Source organism: Cloeon dipterum, chromosome 3 (genome assembly GCF_949628265.1).
Source record: "Cloeon dipterum chromosome 3, ieCloDipt1.1, whole genome shotgun sequence".
Lineage (NCBI taxonomy): Eukaryota > Metazoa > Arthropoda > Insecta > Ephemeroptera > Baetidae > Cloeon > Cloeon dipterum.
Window position 1 is genome coordinate 6,877,692 of NC_088788.1, and position 18,653 is coordinate 6,896,344.

At 37.4% G+C, this 18,653-nt stretch overlaps 3 protein-coding genes across 4 annotated transcripts; 2 read left to right on the forward strand and 1 right to left on the reverse strand.

Annotated features, from left to right (window-relative positions):
- The first annotated feature begins 56 nt into the window (after window positions 1-56).
- LOC135939810 (E3 ubiquitin-protein ligase RFWD3-like) lies at window positions 57-8,826 on the forward strand. Of its 2 annotated transcripts, none has more exons than XM_065484383.1 (10): window positions 57-145; window positions 822-1,053; window positions 2,202-2,345; window positions 3,468-3,723; window positions 4,151-4,434; window positions 4,880-5,066; window positions 5,422-5,557; window positions 6,188-6,380; window positions 7,011-7,354; window positions 8,293-8,826. In XM_065484383.1, exons 2-10 carry the CDS (start codon window positions 823-825, stop codon window positions 8,681-8,683), a joined length of 2,166 nt encoding a protein of 721 aa, XP_065340455.1. In that variant the 5' UTR covers window positions 57-145; window position 822; the 3' UTR covers window positions 8,684-8,826. The 2 variants fall into 2 exon arrangements, with proteins under 2 accessions (XP_065340455.1, XP_065340454.1); XM_065484382.1 differs by lacking the exon at window positions 57-145 and adding an exon at window positions 299-524.
- Window positions 8,827-9,222: 396 nt separating this feature from the next.
- On the reverse strand, window positions 9,223-12,142 carry Ir40a (Ionotropic receptor 40a). The gene is made up of 13 exons (XM_065486422.1): window positions 12,091-12,142; window positions 11,761-11,858; window positions 11,607-11,702; window positions 11,417-11,556; window positions 11,186-11,351; window positions 11,028-11,134; window positions 10,881-10,974; window positions 10,661-10,819; window positions 10,255-10,372; window positions 10,068-10,196; window positions 9,759-10,019; window positions 9,533-9,629; window positions 9,223-9,478 (listed from the first exon to the last, which is right to left on the reverse strand). Exons 1-13 carry the CDS (start codon window positions 12,140-12,142, stop codon window positions 9,223-9,225), a joined length of 1,773 nt encoding a protein of 590 aa, XP_065342494.1.
- Window positions 12,143-13,447: 1,305 nt separating this feature from the next.
- LOC135939182 (uncharacterized) lies at window positions 13,448-17,719 on the forward strand. Its single transcript, XM_065483411.1, has 4 exons — window positions 13,448-13,649; window positions 14,379-14,592; window positions 14,807-14,950; window positions 16,957-17,719. Exons 1-4 carry the CDS (start codon window positions 13,547-13,549, stop codon window positions 17,318-17,320), a joined length of 825 nt encoding a protein of 274 aa, XP_065339483.1. The 5' UTR covers window positions 13,448-13,546; the 3' UTR covers window positions 17,321-17,719.
- The last annotated feature ends 934 nt before the right edge of the window (window positions 17,720-18,653 follow it).

Sequence of the window (18,653 nt, forward strand, 5' to 3'; positions counted from 1 at the left end):
CCCTCCTGTCGCTTAACAACTCTACTCAGCGAGTCAGCGCGCGGTGCGGCGAGCGGCTCGTGAATTGCCTCATTTTTCTCTCATCCGTTGCTGTCTTCGCCAGAATCGAGTATTTATGGACGATCCTGTTCATTTGAATTGCAGAGTGAGTGAGCTTTTAATTATTCTCAGCTTTTTTCACCGATTTCCAATGCAAAATCGACGAGTAAGCCCGGGAAATCATCGATCATCATTTTTTGTTTATGTATACTTCGCTCTCGCGCCTCTGCACTGCAATTTCAGCAGCAGCAGCCGCAACGGCCGTTTGTGTTGTGTGTTGTGTTCATGCATGTTCATTCTCCGATCTCAAGTCTAATTTTATCAGAAATTTCAGCATTTGTCGTTCAGATTTGTCAATTTAACTCGAGACAGAAGCAATATCAAGATCAAAAACACTGTTTGTTGAGTAGACATGCATGGTCGGCCTTTTGATTCGTGTTTTGTCCGCGAAAGGATGTCTCAACCATCGGAATTGATCCATTGAGGTATAAAATCTAAACGCCAGGAAGCAGTAAAACTGTGACCATTTTGCATGGTACATATTATTATAATATTATTTATCTGTCCATATTATTATTGGAAGTCCCATGCACGTCTTCTTTTAGAAAAACAGATACATACATATGCATACATACCTACATGTGGCTATTGTTATGTACATACATACATATGTATGTACATACAATTATCACACACATTGTTTTCCATTGTTGCACTCCCGTCGCTGTTTCGATGGATTTATTTGAATTTAGAATGAGCACTGATCAAATTTTGCGTTTCAGCATGCCGAGGCGGCCGAGAGTCGTTTACTCTGATTCCGACCACAGCTCGTCAGAATCAGACTTGGACCAGCTTGCCCCTGCATCTTCTGTTGGTTCTGATTCTTCTGATTCTGAAGGCAGCGTCTCGATAGCAGCCACCGACGGCTCAAACCCTCACCTCTCCTGTGAAGCGTCCAACGACTCCAATTCACAATCGGACGCCTCGCAGACTATGTCAGAGAGATCCTCATCTGTAAGTGATTTTTTTTGCAAAATTGACCTAAATAGATACATAGCTGAAGAAAACAAGGGAAATTTTTGCTCTTGGAGACAATTAAGCTAGTTTTTGTTTATCTCTGGACTCTGGAAAAATACTTTATGCCAGCAAAAAATATTAGTTTAAAGCAAAATTCCTCAAAATATGTATTACGACAATCCTGACAAAGAGCTAGCTGCTAGCCTGAAAGGTTACTCCGTGTGAACATATCTAAATATTTTATCCGGCAGTAATTATTTGAATAATATCATTTTTACTGAGCTAATAGAGTCGACAGATATTTCATTTTTCAAATTAAGAGAATCCAGGATAAATAATTTACGTTTATTTTACTACATAGGATCAAGTCTAAGCCAAATTGTTTTTTAATACACCAGTTGCATGAAGCCGTCAACACAGCGCCACCGCATATTTTCCTAATAAATTTAATTTCAAGTCACTTCCGCTGCAAACTTGATTCCATCCTGCTACTGTGCATTTTTCACTTAATATGCTTTCATTTGACGTGCTGGAAACCAAAATCTACCGGGAAAAAACTAATTTTTTGAAATGAAAAATATTTTCCAACGTTTCTGTGGCGAATGGCTGGACTGGTTTTGGTTTTTAGCACGTCAAAAGAAAACTTTTTAAGTGAACAACCGACAGTGGCAGGATTGAGTCTGAAATCGTAGTGGAAGTGCCGTAAAATTTAATTTATTATTAAATTATACAGTGGTGCCATCTGCTGGCGGCTTCAAAAACTAAGGGCTTATACAACTGGCGTATTGGGAGGAAAGTATTTTGAAAAGTCAATTGTCTTTATAACCAAAATATTCTTTTAGTTAGGAAATATATCTAAAAATAATCAACAAAAAATCAACAATTTTCACAAGCAGATAATTGTTAAATATACATAATTAAACTCTTATTAAATTAATGGTTAATTATTTAAATTATCTCCATTGTTGCTTTTGTTAGAAAGCTGAAAGAATTTCAAAGTTTTTGTACTTATCATTTTTTATCTGTGAATTCTTTGAGGACTTTGAACGCATGGGAAACGCGCAGATTTACACGGTCTGTAAACATGCACCCTAATTGAGCCAATATATCTTTGAATTCAGTCCTGACCTGCTCCCTTTTTTCAGGTCTATCAAACGGATGTTACAATAAGTTCGAGTGCCAGTGAGGAAGAAAGCGAAGCTCTAACAGACGACGACTCTCAGTATTCAGAGGACAGCGAATACTCCGCGCCAGCCGAAATGTCAGACGCCGACGACCCTCAATACATCGTAAGTTGATCATTAAGAATCATGGTAAATACATTTGAAAAGAAATCACAACTCCTGATCACACTTGATGTGCTAAATGTTTTGATCTGGCAAACAAATTAAATGGTAACGCCCAATTTTGCTTCACTTTTTTTCTGATTTCATCAGATTCTCGTCATTATTACAGTTTGCTTTTTAGCTAAAAACTTTCAGTATAAATAATTTATCAAATTAAGGCCTCTACCTTATCAAAAAAATTTCTTTTTTTAAATATTTTATGTGACTGATTTTGGTAAAATTGTGGTTGAGGAGCAATCTCGCCAACAATTTTTTTATAGTTTAACATAAAAATATCCCTTTCATCTTGACATTGAAATTTTAGTCCATGGGCTTTATTCAACGCTCCGTAAAGGAAGACTAATTTCTATTTACGACAAAATGCTCATTTTAGTTCTGCCGATTTTTTGGGTCAGTCCAATACACCAATCTGTGGCCTTTAGGCAGTGCTTAATTTTTGTTTTGACCAGTTAGATTATAAACTATTAAATTGACCAATTTCCTTTTTCCTTCATCGTTTGGTTCAGGTCTTTCTCATTCATAATACTATTTAAATGAGGACAAAAAATCTGCGATTTGCTTTGATCTTAATTTTGATAACAAGCTCTAGAAAAAAACTTTATCAAAATTTCTGGCTTTATATATAATTGTTCGTTCTCTTAGAGGTTCAAAAAAATTCTAATTTATGTGGGATCTAGCGTCCAGAGAAGAAATGCTGCCAAAATGCATGAGTTGGTACAGGTTTCAATAAATTAATCTAAAATTAAAAAGTAAGCATGGCCTTTTCAAATCTGGATATTAACATTTAAGCTGGAAAATTCTATCTTTGTTTAAAGTAATGGCTGTAATAAACGAATTTAATGTCCAAATACATTAAAAAAGGAAATTTAATAAATAAAGGAATGATAATTGGGCGGAGTTAAATTTTACTTTCAAGCTCAGCATTAATATTCACCCCCTCAACTCCTCAACTGCTATAATTTAAAAAATTGATGAGAATATATGTATAGGCAATGGTAAAAACATGTAGAAAATTTCGCTTTTCAGGATTTACTGATCAATACTCTAATAATCTTGTTTATTTAGGGCGAAGATGGTACAATCCGTCTGTCGGACGACACAGACGACTCTGAGGACAATGACTACCACGACGACAGCATCGTCATCATCGAGGACCGGGTGGTGCCTGCCGTCGCCGCCGCTGAGGTGCAAATAGTACAGGAGGCGGCTGCTGCCCCAGTTCAGGTCGCCGAGCCTGCCAGAGATCCCGAACCGGGACCGTCCGGCCAACAAACAGACGAAAACTCCTCCAAGACTGCAAATGGTGCCAAGAAAAGACCAGGTGGGTGTTCGGAATTTAGTTTTTATTGACTTACATATAAAAAGCTCCAGGTTTGACTCCCCTAGCAAGGTTGTATTAAATTGAAAAGTTAATGTTCTGGATTTTGACCAGCCAGGCATTTTTTGCTGGGCGTAAATTAGCTTATTTCAAATTGGTTTAGATTTATGGCGAAATAGGTTGTTTACCACTGATATACTGTTAAGATTTTATTTTTGGTGTTAAATTTATAATTTTTAAAAATGGAAACCCTTAAAATTTTAAAAATCAAGGCGGCGATGTTTCTTATACTTTATTTTGTTCTTTCCCTAATTTTTGCCAACTTGGCCAGTTAAAACCGGCTTGGCGTATATTATTTTATTAAAAACCACCATTTTTGGAACAGGCCTTATCCTATAATTTTTATATTAATTAATTTTTTATTCTGCAGCGTCCGAGATGGCTAGTGACGGTGATGATGATGATGAACAAATGTGTATGATCTGCTATGACAACTGGGAGGGCACCGGCCCGCATAGAATTGTGTCACTCAAGTGCGGCCACCTGTTCGGCCAGTCCTGTGTCGAAAAATGGTTGAAAATGCACAAGAAGTGTCCAAAATGCAACACACCTAATAAAGTTAGCGATGTGCGCAAGATCTTCGCGCCCGTCATTAAGGTCAAGGAGACAGACGCTGAGAATCGCCTCAAGGCAGAACTGGACAAGGCCCTTAAAGTAAGTTGTTTTCAGTTTCACTTCATTGATCAAAAGGTCAGGTTTGGTTATACTTAGCATTGAGCAAATTTTTCTTAACTCGCACGGTTTTTTCTTTATTTTTGTCCAAATATTATGGGAATTTGCCATAATATTTGTCACCCGCTTAAAATGTGTTTATTTTTTCAATTTTAACCGGTTTCTTGCAGGCAATGTTAGCACTTCAATTTTCTAATTATTAGCTCATGACCAATGCGACTTTAAAAATTACCAGTCAGAATTTGCTGGACAAATTAAGGCAGCAAATGACAATTTAAAAGAAAAATCTGTACAGTAGTGTAGATTTTGACCACTCCGACCTCAAATTGTACATTTTTTTTATCAAACAGCTGAGAAATTAAGCTTAGAATTATTTTCTCTAAGTAGTATGACATATTTGACACATATCTTAATTTTTTCGTTGCAGGAGAAACGGTTAATGGAACTCCAACTGCTGCGAAAGGAACAAGAAATGAGAAGCCTGCAGGAGGCGCAGGCACGTTTGGAAGCGAATGCAACAAGTAGTGCCTCCGCTCAGAGCTCCACAGCCAGGGGCTCCACTGCAGCTGCACAAAGCTCCACTGCGCGCTGCTCCACCCTCATCAGAAAGAGTAGTCAGTTATTGAAATAATTATCAATTTCCTTGAATAAATATTTAGCCAACTCCCGAGCATGTGGGATTGCGTTCAATTTTGATATGAAATGCAGGAATTCAACTATCTAGTTTCTTGATTTACAATAATTTATGTCTTGGCCTGAAGTGAAATTTTTGTTTTGAGAATTACGTCTAAATAAATTATTAATTTTGTTGCAAAGTAAAACAGGCCTTTTTGTTTCAAAGCAATTGAACGGGTTGGAATTTAATTTTTTCGTGCACCATTTATCAGATTCAGTTAATTTTTGCGTAAGTTAGATAAAACAGTGTACCTACCACCAAAGCTTTAATGTTTTCCTTGATGGTTTTGTCAGGCAACTCACACTTGGACCGCAGATTCCATTTCAAATTGACGAAAGACACGAAACTGCCGTTCGGAGGCGGCCGAGTTATGGCTTTCTGTCCCTGGGACAACAAACTCGCAGTGTCATGCGCCTCGCCAATGGATGGGTAAGATTTACTCACTACTTTCAGGGCTCCTTCGCAAAAAGTCTGCTTTTTACTGGATAAGTACAGTGCGGGTGCATTAAATATTGTTTGAATTCGTCTGAAAATTCTCATAAGGTTAAAATCAAGATTGGGAGTTAGTGGTTTTTCCTGACCTTTTCCTACACTTTTTTGAAATAATGAATTTGAATTAAATTTAAGTGAAGTAGATTTATTAGAGTTAACTATTTTATCTAATTCAATTCGTCTTCCTTCACAGTTTACACACATCACAAGAAATATTCTCTTATCTTGGGGTTCAATCATTATTAATAATCAAAATTAATTTAATTTGAAACATCATCTAGGTTACGTTAGGTGAAAATATTTTTTGATTAAATAAATTCATATTTTAATTTACAAAATTTAATGCATCATATCAGAAAAACGGGCAAAACGTGTCGGAAAATCCAGTGTCAGTTTCAACCAGCTGGTTAAATTGTCGAACCTTGCTCCAAAAACCTTCTCTAACATGGCTGGTATCCTTTTTTAAATTTCAATGCAACTTGATTGGTAAATTTTGCTAGGAACTAGCCTCGAGTGTAAAATTTGCTTAGCAAATTTGAAAAACTCATTGATATTTGAGTATTTTAGGTATTTCGGCCTGAAAATGCTGAACTGCGAGCGCAGCTTCATGGTGCAGAACATTGACTCGTTCCACGCGCAGACGATCCGTGACCTTGCCTACTGTCCCAACAGAGACAGCAACCTCCTGCTCACTGCCTCTTTAGACAAAACTGCCAAAATGGTCGACCACCGCGCCAGCTGCGTCGTCCAAACCTACAGGGTGAGACTTTTTGCAACAAAGAAAATAGATAATTTGTTGGAGAAAATGCTGGCGGACTTAATATTCAAATTTAGTTCCTGACAAGACGTTTGATTTTGAAACTGGTGATTTAAAAAAAAATGTCTGTTCCTCATATTTAAAAATTTGTGGTTGAAGATTTTCAACAGCCAAAATCATTGCTATAAGACTAGGTATTTCCAGTTTTATTTTAGTCGATTATTAAAGAAATTGCCTGTTTTTATTATTGTCTCCTGCTAGCTGAAAGAAAGGGCCTAATAGAAATGACTTTTGGGGCATCTAAATATTTCTGGAACAAATATTTAGTGTAACACATTTTTGGCAGGGTTCCTTTATTTTGCTTTTACCTGTTTTTTTCTCCACTGGATATTACCACTCAATTTCTTGCGCAAGAACTGCATTTTTCTTGTTTTTCTCCTGTGAAAATCTAAAATTTGCCATCAAATTGGTCAAAACTTCCTCTTCTGTGCATATTTTTTCTTTTAATTGCCATTTTCTGCCTCAGTATATGGAAAATGTCTCTCCGATAATTTTTCAAGTTGAGGTCATGATAAGAAAATTATTGAAAACTGAGGTTCAGAATAAGGAAAACTCAAGAAATCGTATTTTCAGGTGCCGAGCCCCGTGTGGAGTTGTTGCTGGGACACGACCGGCGTGAGCGGCGGCCGCGTTGACAAGATCAGCTTGGGAATGGCCAATGGCGAGGTCTACAGGTACGACATGCGAATGGCGTCGAACGCGGAGCCAATGCTGGTGCTGGGCAAGCGGACGCCTGGCTGCGCCGGCCAGGACATAACGGGTGTGCACTCGCTGGTCGCCATTCCAGCCGGTGCGAGCGACTCGCTGCCCCGCGGCGCCCTGCTCGCCAGCCACATAAAGTCCTGCCACATCTTCAGTGGCGATGAGGATGCCTTTGGCGCCAAGCTCAACATCGATGGCACCTTCAGCTGCATGAGGTTGGTAGAAAATAGCAATTTGAAACGTTTTATTTTATTTAAAGGTCTCAGCCGCCAGATTGAAGGCGGCGGTTTGCCATTTTCGTAGGTGATAATATTTGTTTGATAGTTCTTGACGGCCTGAAGGGTCAAAAGACATTTTTTCCTACACTTTTTAATTTTTGCCCCTTTTTTGCTGGAGGCTGTTGGCTGCCCACGTGACCCGCAATTTGCTGGCTGGCCCAGACCTCTAATTTTTCTTCCTAACTGAGAAGGATGTATAAGAATCGCCATAAATTTCAATTTTGCGGATTTTAAGGGACCTTATTGAAAATTTTGTTACAATTTAAATGTTATGTGTTTTGGGTGCTAAATTTAACTTGATTCAAGCTTCTTTGCAGGTTTGCATTTGCTTACCTACCGTTTTTTTCATCCCTCTGTTCTTATACCACTCAATTTTTACCAATTTCTTGCGCAAGAAATGAATTTATTCCATGTACCCCACGTGAAAATCTTAAATTTCGGTCAGAGTGGTCAAAATTTCCTCTAACGTGCAGATTTTTTCTTTTAAATTGCCATTTGCTGTCTCAATTTCACCAAAATTTTGTCTCTGAAACTTTTTTATGTCGAGGTCATGATCTTTTTAATAATTAGAAAACTATTGAAAACTAAAGTGCAAACATCTCTTGCAAGAAACTGGTTAAATTTTAAAAAAAACGCTTTTTACCACTGCACTGCATATTTTTTTTAAATGCAGGTTATTTCCAAAATTGGACATTCAAAAAATGGTCCGATTTTGGAAAAACCGAAAACGTGGTCGGCGGTATTTGTTTAAAAAAAAACCGCCACGCGACGCGTATTAGTATTTGAAGGGGTAATTGTAATATTTCCAATTAAATAAACACTCCTATACGTTAATTTTTCCCTGAATAAAAATAAATCTGAATTTCCTATTGCAGAGCGGAGCCTGTGACCGGACACATTCTGATCTCAAACAAGCAGGCGAACCACCAGGTGATGCGGGTGCGCAAAGGGGCTGGCCTGGCGCCGGACAGCGTGCTGGAGCCCGTGATGCCGATCGAAGAGTTCAGCCAGCCGCAGCAGAACCTGGCGCGCTCGGCCGTGTCCACCTACGTTGACGATCGCGTGACCAAGCTGTTGGTGGCCGGCCACGACGAGATCAGTCACACGGTCAAAATTTGGTCCGTGACCGAAGGAGGCACGTGCATGGGCACCCTGCCGCTGGCCTCCAATGCCATGGACATCTGCTGCCTCACCTTCAATCACAGCACCTACTTTGCCTTCCTCACCGCCAACAAGCTATCTGTTTATGATATGTTTATTAAGTAGTGGTATTGTTTCATTTCGGTGATGCTCAATAATTCCTAGGTTTATTTACTACTTAAAGCTGCCTCAAAGATGGAGCCAATGCCCAGTCCTACTTGTTGGTCTATGAAATACCTGATTTAATAAAACGTGATTATTTTTCTAAATGAATCGCCAAATTAATTTTCTTATTTCATGATCCTGCGCGGTTTAAGAATGCGAGTCAATTTATCAGACTAGGTAAAAAATTGACGTTTTTTGCAAAATCAGGCAAAATTTTAAAAATATTGCCGTGAAAATGGGACATAACATTTTAGTGGAATTTTTCTCTGTTCATTTGTATTAGTTTTAAGTGATTTTAAAGCTTAAAATTTTTATTCTCTGCTAATTCTATAAAATATTTGATTACTTTTTCATTTTACGATCCAAGTGATGATTCGGCTAACGGCATTAATCGTCAGCAGCACTCTCTTTTTGCTCTTCCGCTGCAATTTTATCTTCTTCCCCCTCTTGTGCATGACGATTTCAAAAGCCAGTGCTCCACATATAATTTTATAAATAAATTACAGTATATTTTTTCCAACATTTTGATGAAGAAAAAATAAAATAAAAATACCTCCTAGTAGGTAGCCAGAGAAGAGGACAAAAAAGGCTCCTTGCAGCATTTTCAAAGACATTGGTTTCGCTTGCATCACCTCGAGTTCGTTCTGCTCGACCGAATCAACTCTCTCCTTGCCTTCGTTTTGGCTCGTCCCCAGTCTCGAGTACTCGATGGCCGTCATCCGGTCCAGGATTCCCGCCTCAAACAACGACATTAGACTGAGAAAAAATATAATCTACACATATTTTAAAAATAAAAAAATATTCACGCACATCATGTTAATATTTTCTAAAAATGGACAGCCCCGTTGAAGCGCAATCGCGGAGTACTGGGTGCTCAAAGAGTCACCCAAATGGAAATTTCTCTGACCTGATGAAAAAAACAATTAAAATAATTTAAATTAATTTTATCCCATTTAAAAGAATATTAGAAAAGATATCTGAGAGATTTTCTTCCAATTTTTAACGCATTAAATTTCATGATTAGATTTTTGGTAACCAAATCGTTGCATCTCGAAGAGAAGGGTCTCCCTGCCGGCGATGAGGGCGCGTCCCCTGCCGGCCCTGACGAGAGCCACCCCTCTCTCGACGCTGGGCACCATCCACTGGCTCTGCTGCTTCATCAGCCGCCACAATCGCTGCGCCTCGCGCGTTCCGTTCTTGAGAAACTCGCCGCCGGAGCTGCGCTCTTCGACCAGGCACAACACGCGCTCGTCCTCCACCGCATTCGCCAACTCCGACAGCGTCTGCAGCGGCCGCTCTAACTCGGGAATAAAAATTTATAATTAAATAAATTAAAAAAAAACACCTCTGCCAGGCTTTGCCAAAAGCGACGTCAAATTGGCGCAGTAGAGGTCTCCAATTACGTAGGTGGCAGTGATGGAGATCAGGATGGTAACAAACCTGGTTTTATTTGACCTTCCAACCTCTCGAATGCCTACAAAAAAATTATACTCGACCGCAATTTATCAATTAATTTAAAAAGGAATTTTTACTTTGCTTCAGGAGAATTGCAGTGGTGGCCCAAATGCAGTTTCCGAGACTCGTGTTTTTCGAAATCAAATACAAAGCTGGTCCGGTCACGGCAATTGAAATCCATACAGCCAACCAAACCTAAAATTAAAATTAATTAAGCGCTTTGTTTTATATCTCTATGCAAATTAGATTTTATAATAAATAGAATGGCTGGGAAATCTAATCCAAACTACTGGGAAATTTTTCATGCATTTATTTATTTTCAGAGAAATATAAAATTGTATTCCAAAACGGAAAATTATACACAAATATGAATAAAAAATCAAGCATTTTAAGAAATTCCTCTAATTTTCAAATTGGAATTAATTTTAATAAATTTTGTAATTTTGTAACTAGACCAAAATTAAATATTTTAACTGCACTAACCTGCCAGTGAAAGGGCCGCACCAAAGCCCAAGCCTCGCTGAGGGGTCGTGGCGCGTGGGTGATGAAGGAAACACTGTCGGCCGTCGTGAAGAAGGAAAAATCCAAATCTAAAGTCCTCTCGTACGTGATTGTCGCGTCCCCGACGAACAAGTCCACTCGCTGCTACCGAGAAAACGAGATTAAATATTCCAAGAAGCTTTTATTTTAACGAATTTTGCACCCTCTTTTGTAGCAGGCTAAGCACCCCTTTTCCCGCCTTGCCACTGCCGGTTGGGATTCCTTGCGACTTTTCTGCCGGGTCCAAATACTGGTACCTAAAAATAAGTCCTGTGTATTGGATTTAATTTTTATTTTCAGTAGAGCTAACTTGAAATTCATTCTGGCGGCGATTTCTTTGAGCAGTTGAAAGTCGCGGCCGCCAATCACCTCTAAAGATACATTTCCTTCTTTCTTGACAAAGTACCAAGGAGGCTTCTAAAAGAATATGATTTTTTATAAATTAAGTAAAAATTAACAATCAATTACATGCAGCACAGGAACACGAAGCACTCTCCCTTTCATATTTTTAAAAACCTCCTTCCTATTGAGGAAAACCGGAAAATTCGAGAAGCCTTCCTCCTCGCTCCACGCGTTAATTAAATACAATTTTGTTGGATTCTTGGCGTACGAATGAGTCGAAAACAATTTAAACCTGCTAGGCATAATGTAAAATTCCAAATTCCCTGCATTTACTAAAACTTTCTGATTTAATTATACACTTTGGAGTTTGAGTAGGAGGAGTAAATTGCAATTCGGACCGCTTCGTTTTGGGCCTGAAAAAGCTTGGATTTACGAGGCCAGTCGTGCCAGAGGAAAATGTGCAGCAGCTGTTGACTCTCCAGCTCTGATTTCTCCAGCTGAGAAAATTTTCTTGGATAACTGATTTAATTTAAAATTTAAATATTGCCTGCTTCAAAAATAGCTGGACTGTCTCCAAACTCACGATAATGACAGACGTGATTTCTCCGTACTTTGTCAATGCATCTCTGGTGATATTAAAATGCTGACAAAATATTAATTTCAAAAGCGTAAAATAATTCAAATATTAAAATTTATAGCACCTGTTCCATTTCGTTTGCGTCCGTCACTTGGTGTGCATTTATAGCTAGAGAAAGGGTGTTTTGCGCGTCTTTCAGTACGTTTGTCGCTAGTCTGTAGTCTAAAAATTAAATAATTTTATTTACAGTTGCGAATGCTGGAAATTTTCCAACTTAAATTATACTCTCTCTGTCAAACACGATTTGCAACTCGCCCGTCTTCGCTTTCGAAATCAACTCTCGCAGAGCTATTGTGATCCCTCTCTCCAATAACGGAATTCCAAAGCACTGAGACAAAACTGATTTAAATAATATTAAAAATATATATTTTATTATTAAATTGTTAAAACTTACTCATGAAAATGGGAAGGCAGGTCAGCAGCTTACAAACAGCTCTTCGCCCCATGCTCTCGCTTTTGAGATTAGATTCAAATATCGCGTGCCGGCGCATTTTATACTACACAGCCCTTGAACGCGCGGCTATAATAATTTCAAAAGGCTGTCGATATTAACCTGTCGATCAAATCTGCTGACGTTTGGAGATGTTTGACGAACTAATACAATTTAAAAATTAACGAAAAGTTATTTCTTTTTAAAGGAAATATTCTAAATAAAGATCAAATTGGTAAGTTTTTTTGCAATTCTGACGGATGGATTCCGAAATTTGGCAGAGAAAATATTTGCAAAAATAGAAAAATTGTGAAAGTAATCGACTTTAAAATAAGAAATTAGCACGTCTTAGAAAAACTACAAAAAACGAACAAAAAATCAAAATTTCCTGAAAAATACTTGAAATGACCTTTAACCTCGACAGATGACCATTCATGCAATTGGGCCTAAAGCAAGCACGGTTCGCTAAAACCCGCCTTTCCACGAGGATAATCTTCTGCATTGCAAAAAGCATTTTCGCGGATTTTCTGTAATTTTGCGCAGTTTTTCAGTCATGCATTTTTATTTAAGATCAAAAATTGTCATTATGGATGACCAAAAATAGGGATTTTTGCAAAATCAGTAAAATAAAGCCACTGGTTCACCAAAAGACTGAAAATTTTAACACTTCATTGTAATTTACCAATATTTCTAATATTTTTTGGCTCAAAATGTGACCTTTCGGGGTTCAATCCGGAAAAAAAATACGGAAAAACTCAAAACTGGTGTTTTTTCAGCCGGTTTTCTGCGCAAAATGCCAGCCGTGCATTTTTGCGCATATTGCAAGAGAAATCCAAAAGCACGTCCAATTAAGACAATTTTTGCAGTCATGGTTTTAACATTGCATAATTTGTGTCCATTTGATCGATCGGTATTTAGCCATTGGAATCTCAGGAAAAAAATAATAAAATCGACTAAAATTCCCAGTCTAACTCGTCTCATTAAAGCGCATCTGAAGAGGAAACCATAAAAAGGAGTCTGCAATCAAGGGATCCCATGCACAAGAACAAATAAATTGGCTAACCATTATGGCACAATGGAGCAGTAAGATCCTCTCGCTTTGAAAGTAATTTGCATATATTATACATTACACGCCAATTTCCCATTCCCACGCTCATAATTGTCTCGGCACACGCAGATGTTCTCGTGCAATTAATTAATCGCGGAAGTCGCGACAGCGCAGGAATAGTTGTAAGAGGGAATGGCAAAAAGGCGCAGAAGGCGCGCGCGCACATCTGCGATAAGCGATCGCGGTGAAAGTGCGCCGCTGACCCTGTTGCTCATCTCGCTGGCAGAGGCAGTACCTGAGCCAAGGTAGAAAGCAACAGACGCAAAACACACACACTTCAGGCTCGGATCGGAAAGGAATGCGTTGACAGGGATGAGCACAAGACTGGCGCTTGTTTTCTTCCTCCTCTTTGTCGCCAAAGCCGAAAATGAACTGCCGGCGGACGCAGATGACACCAATTACCACGATTTGCAAGGTATATTCCACGGCATTCTAGTATTTTTATTTCCTGTTTAATGACTCCTACAATTGTTTGAATATTTAAAGTTACCTATATGTATCGCTAGGGTAATGCTATTTTTTGGCTTGATAATAATAATTACAATAACCGCGCTCTGCTCTTCTATTTTTTTATTATAAATTATTGTCAAAAATATTTATAAAGCAAAATTTAAAATTCAAATGTAAGTATTATTAAAAAAGATACTTTTAAAATTGTAAATTAGGTTTTTCTATTAAAATAAAGTTGATATATGAGACAAAACTTGAAACTTTTTAACGTTTTTAAATATTTTGAGTAAACAACGTTCTTAAACAGAATTTATAAATCTAATAATTGGTTCTAATACACTTCTCTACGCTTTTCAGAATTTACAGTTAGGTTTAGGATTAAGAGCTTGAGAAGTACTTTCATTAATTCTGGTGTTGTCCAAAATTATGCAGCTTTTCGAAGGAAAAAATAAATAGCGATTTCCAGGAGACACATTTTTTACACATTTTTTTTTGTTTGTTTAAACACAGTCCTCTGAGAGACTAGAATAATGCTCTTTCTTAAATTAAAAAATATTTATATTAAACAGTTGTAAATTCTAGGAACAAATTTTGGCACACAATATTAAAATTCGTCTTAAATGCAATTTTTTAAAATTAAATTTCAATTCTCATGTACTTTTACAATATAAATAATTAAAAAAAATCGTTTCAGAGGATCGAGTTCGGCGTCCGGGGTACCCGACGTGCGCGGCTCGCCTGGCGCCAGCTTTGAAGAACATGCGGCGCAAAATGGACGAGCCGACGGGCAAAATCATCGACCTGAAGGGTCTCACCCTGCACCAGACCATCCAGGGCGCGCCGCTCGACATGTACATCACGGACATGAAGGTCAAAGGCCTCGGACAGCACTACCTCCAAAGATGCAGGTACAAAACTATAAATTCATCCCTGATTTTTGTTAAATCTCTTCTCTAGAAAATTGGAATAAAGCGTTTTTCAGCTCCTATCTTTATCGATTTTGATAATTTTAATTTATTCCACGCTAAAATACATAGCTCCAATTATGGATCCACTTTAAATTAAATTTTAGTGAGTGGTTTGCAGGAAAATAAATGCTAAATTTTGCTGTAATTATTTCAGTTTTGCTCGGTCGAACCATTCCTTGATGACCAATCTTGTATTCAACGAGATTATGGCACGAGGAACAGTGCGGTTGCGAGACACGTCCCCCCTGGGTGTTTTAACCTGGCTCGTGGACAACGTCAAGTGCGACATCACCCTCAGGTAAGTCAGAAGCGAAAATTGCATTATTATTTTAAAGAAAGCTTATTACTGCACGGGAAAAACGAATCACAAAACCTTTCAACAAACACGCAACTTCCGCTGATTGTGAGAAGAAAAAGAAAATATTTCATTACATTTTTAAGAATAATAATTAATCATGTCTTTCCTGAGTCACATTTTCGCTTACGCCAGCATTCGAGAGTTTTCTTTCTTTCTTTCTTTCTTCTTTTGTCTCACTCAGCTCGGAGTTCACGCTTGCAAATGCAGTAAAGGCATCAAGCGTGAAAAGCATGCCGTCTTGTTTAGCAACAGCCGCGCCGCGCAGTGAAACAATTATTAAGAAAAAGGAGAGCACCGCGCCGCCAACATATTTCATTCGCGAGGCGGCGGGTGAAACGCTCTCGCTTTGGTCGCCGATTTTGACCGATGATGATGCTGCACTTCGCCCGCCTTATTAAGGAGTGCAAAAGAGCAGAAATTCGCCAGTGGCAATCTTCTAAAATAAAATAGCAACAACTGCCGCGGCGCACAAGCGTTTCATTAATTCGGCGAGCGAGATAAATGTGTCATGTGTGGTTTCTCTTTTGCGCTTATGCAAATTTGTTTGCATTAAATTCTTGCAGTGGATGAGTTAAAATATTTAGGGACAAAAGGTCTCAGCGGGATATTTTCTGAATATTATTTGGCTCTTTTCGTAAATTCTAAATGGATTGCTGAATTTAAAAAGTAGTCCTGAACCTGTCTAAAATCTCAGGGTGATGTTATTTTAATTTTTTTTTTAAAGAAACTGAAACTTTCTAGATGCGATTTGATTTAATTTCTTCCATTTTTGTCAGAGGATAAGCTCTGATTGTTAGCATCAAAATTGCTGACACTGTACACTTGAAGAATCTTCATGGTCTCATGCGACAGACTGACAATGACAGATTAATGCTCACATTTCTCCCTTAAATTAGCATTTATTCGCCTCTTTGAGAATGCTGGAGTTTTTGTTACTTTGAAAACACGCCTTTCCAAGGTTGAAAATCTATTTGGCAAGAGGTATAATTTGAGGCTAAACAAACCAGCATTTTCTGGCTATGAGTACTGCTTTTTACTATTTATTTTTCTTATAAATTCGCAATTTTTTCCATTTTTTATGAATGCTCATGAAATTTTTGTAGATTACTCAATAAATTACTAGCCTTAAAAATATTCACATACCTTAAACGTGTCTTATTAGGTGAAAAGTTTGCTAACTCTGATTTGATGTAAGGTTAAAAACATTTTTAAAGCTGTTAGAGAGCAAATAAATATGCTTGTTAAAATTAATGGGGTCTTAAAGAGAATAAATCATCATCTATGTAATTTTTATTTTAGCTTAAGCTCACTGTACCATAAGTAATGTATCATTTATATTTATAAAATATATATTCTGTTATAAGTGATCGCAACATGTGTTTTTAAAAAGTAACTAAGTTTCTTCAAAATGTAGAAAAATTAAAAATATCACATAAAATTTTTAAATAAATTCATTTTTGATCTCCTTAAATAAGCAATATTTATGACGATATTTTTATTTCTTAATTTATATTAACATTCCAATTTTAACCTTTCGCGAGGGAGTTGTAGAATTTTTTCTCGGGCAATTTTAGCAATTATATATAGTTATTTTATAAATTGGAAAATGTTTCCAAGGTAGACGTGACGATTTTTTTTAAATATGGTATTACGCTAGTCATTTATCTAATTTTGTTCAATTTATCAATTTCACTTCATGACCTTACAAGCAAATAAAAAAATTCCCACTTCATATTTGTAATTTTTTTCCAAATTTAAAAATCTGTCATTTTTGGTTCTTAAAAATAAATAATTTATTTTAACAGAAAAATTAATAAGTTAGTATATTTAACATAAATTTTAAATCAGTACAATTGAATCAGATTAAAATATAACAAATCATTCTTTAGCATTCTACTTTTTAATTCCAAATTTTACCAAAACAATTTATCATTTTCTGTCCTCAGAATGCGAGCGGCGCCGTTGGAGGTTGCCGTGAGCGGCGACGCGTACCGGCGGGGCGTCGGTCCGCAGGTGCAGCCAACGTCGCGGATGTCGTCGCGCTTTCTGCCCGAGGCGAACGATCGCACCGAGTTCAAAGGGTGCGACGAGCCGCTGAGCCACCGGCGCCGCTCGGACGACGGCGCCGAGGACAGCGCCGAGGCCCGGACGCGGCAGTATCTGCGCACGCCGGCCATCGTCCGGCAGATGGAGACGGGTTTCATGCGCGGAATCAGACAGATCATGGGCATGTACATGGAGCGCCAGCTCAGGACAACCATGACCGACACGCTGATGGCCTACATGGGCTACACGGTGTCCTACGGATGATTTCTTGTTTAGTTGATTGATTGTAGTATATTTATTTAATATGCAGAGAGACCTGTGCTTTTTTGGACTGCGAAATATGCCACAATTGTCAATAAATTAGGGAAATGATAGGCATATTTAATATAAATTCTTATTTGTGTTTATTTTGATAAGGAAAGTTGTTTAAAATTAAATGCTTTAATATTTTTACCACACACTCTTCTTGTTTTTAAATCAGGTTTCAACTTCAAAAACTTATTTTACATTTAATAACCGTTGAAAGCGAGAAAAGCATTATTTAATTACTAAACGTTGAATACAATTTTATAAATTTTAGTTTGTTGTTTTTTAAAACTTCAATTTTCAATCTTTCAAGAAAAACTGTTTAATTTTAAATAAAAAATTAATTAAGGTCAAGATGATTTTAAAAATTTTCTGATAAATTTAAAAAAACAAGTCTTTTTCTAGAAGAAACAACAAATTAAATTGTTTGTTTCGAAGAAAAAGTTGACCGTCAATATTTTACAAAATTGGATTTCATGCTTTTGCAAAACCGATAGAAATAAATCTTTTATTTTAAAGATTTCAACACAAAATGTTTAGCAGGTGAATTCTCTCTTGGTTATATAGATTTGATTTAAAACAGGCAACAAAAATACTAAAGCAGGTGTACAGCACCGTTAATAAATTTAATAAACATTTTAATTTGACTAAATTTGTGGAAAAAAATGAGGAACTCCGAAACAGCACAAGTCCCTACTGTTAACTCATTGGTACAAATTCTTTATTCTCATTTGTTTTTCTGTAAAATAATAATTTGATTGTTCCTAATATTTCTATTGTTTATTGTCCACTGCGCCGTCACCTCAATCCAAAGGTTGTGCTCTTTTGCGTAACAGTATTAAAACCTATTCTCCGCTCCTTTAAAACCCTGGGGTGGGTCAGGATGTCAGGAGTAAGAATAAACTCGAATTGCTTTTCCCTTGAATTGTTGTATGAAAAAGGCAAAACACTCGCCAATTCGACAATTTGTGCACCAATGCTAGGGTAAAAAACAAATATAAGGTACGAAAATAATAGTTTAAATTGGTTTGAAATGAGTTGCATAAACCCTTAGTGTTCGGAGCCGCCAACAGATGGCGAAACCATAGACGTTTCTTAAAATTTAGTTTTAATTCACTTCAGCTGCGATTTCAGACTCAATCCTGTCACTGTGTATTCTTCACTTAATATTATGCTTTCTTTTCACTTTCTGAAAACCAAAATCAGTTCAGCCATTCACCGCAGAAACGTTAGAAAAGATTTTTTTATTAAAACACAAAAAACAGTGTTGATACTACGGCGATTGGTTTAA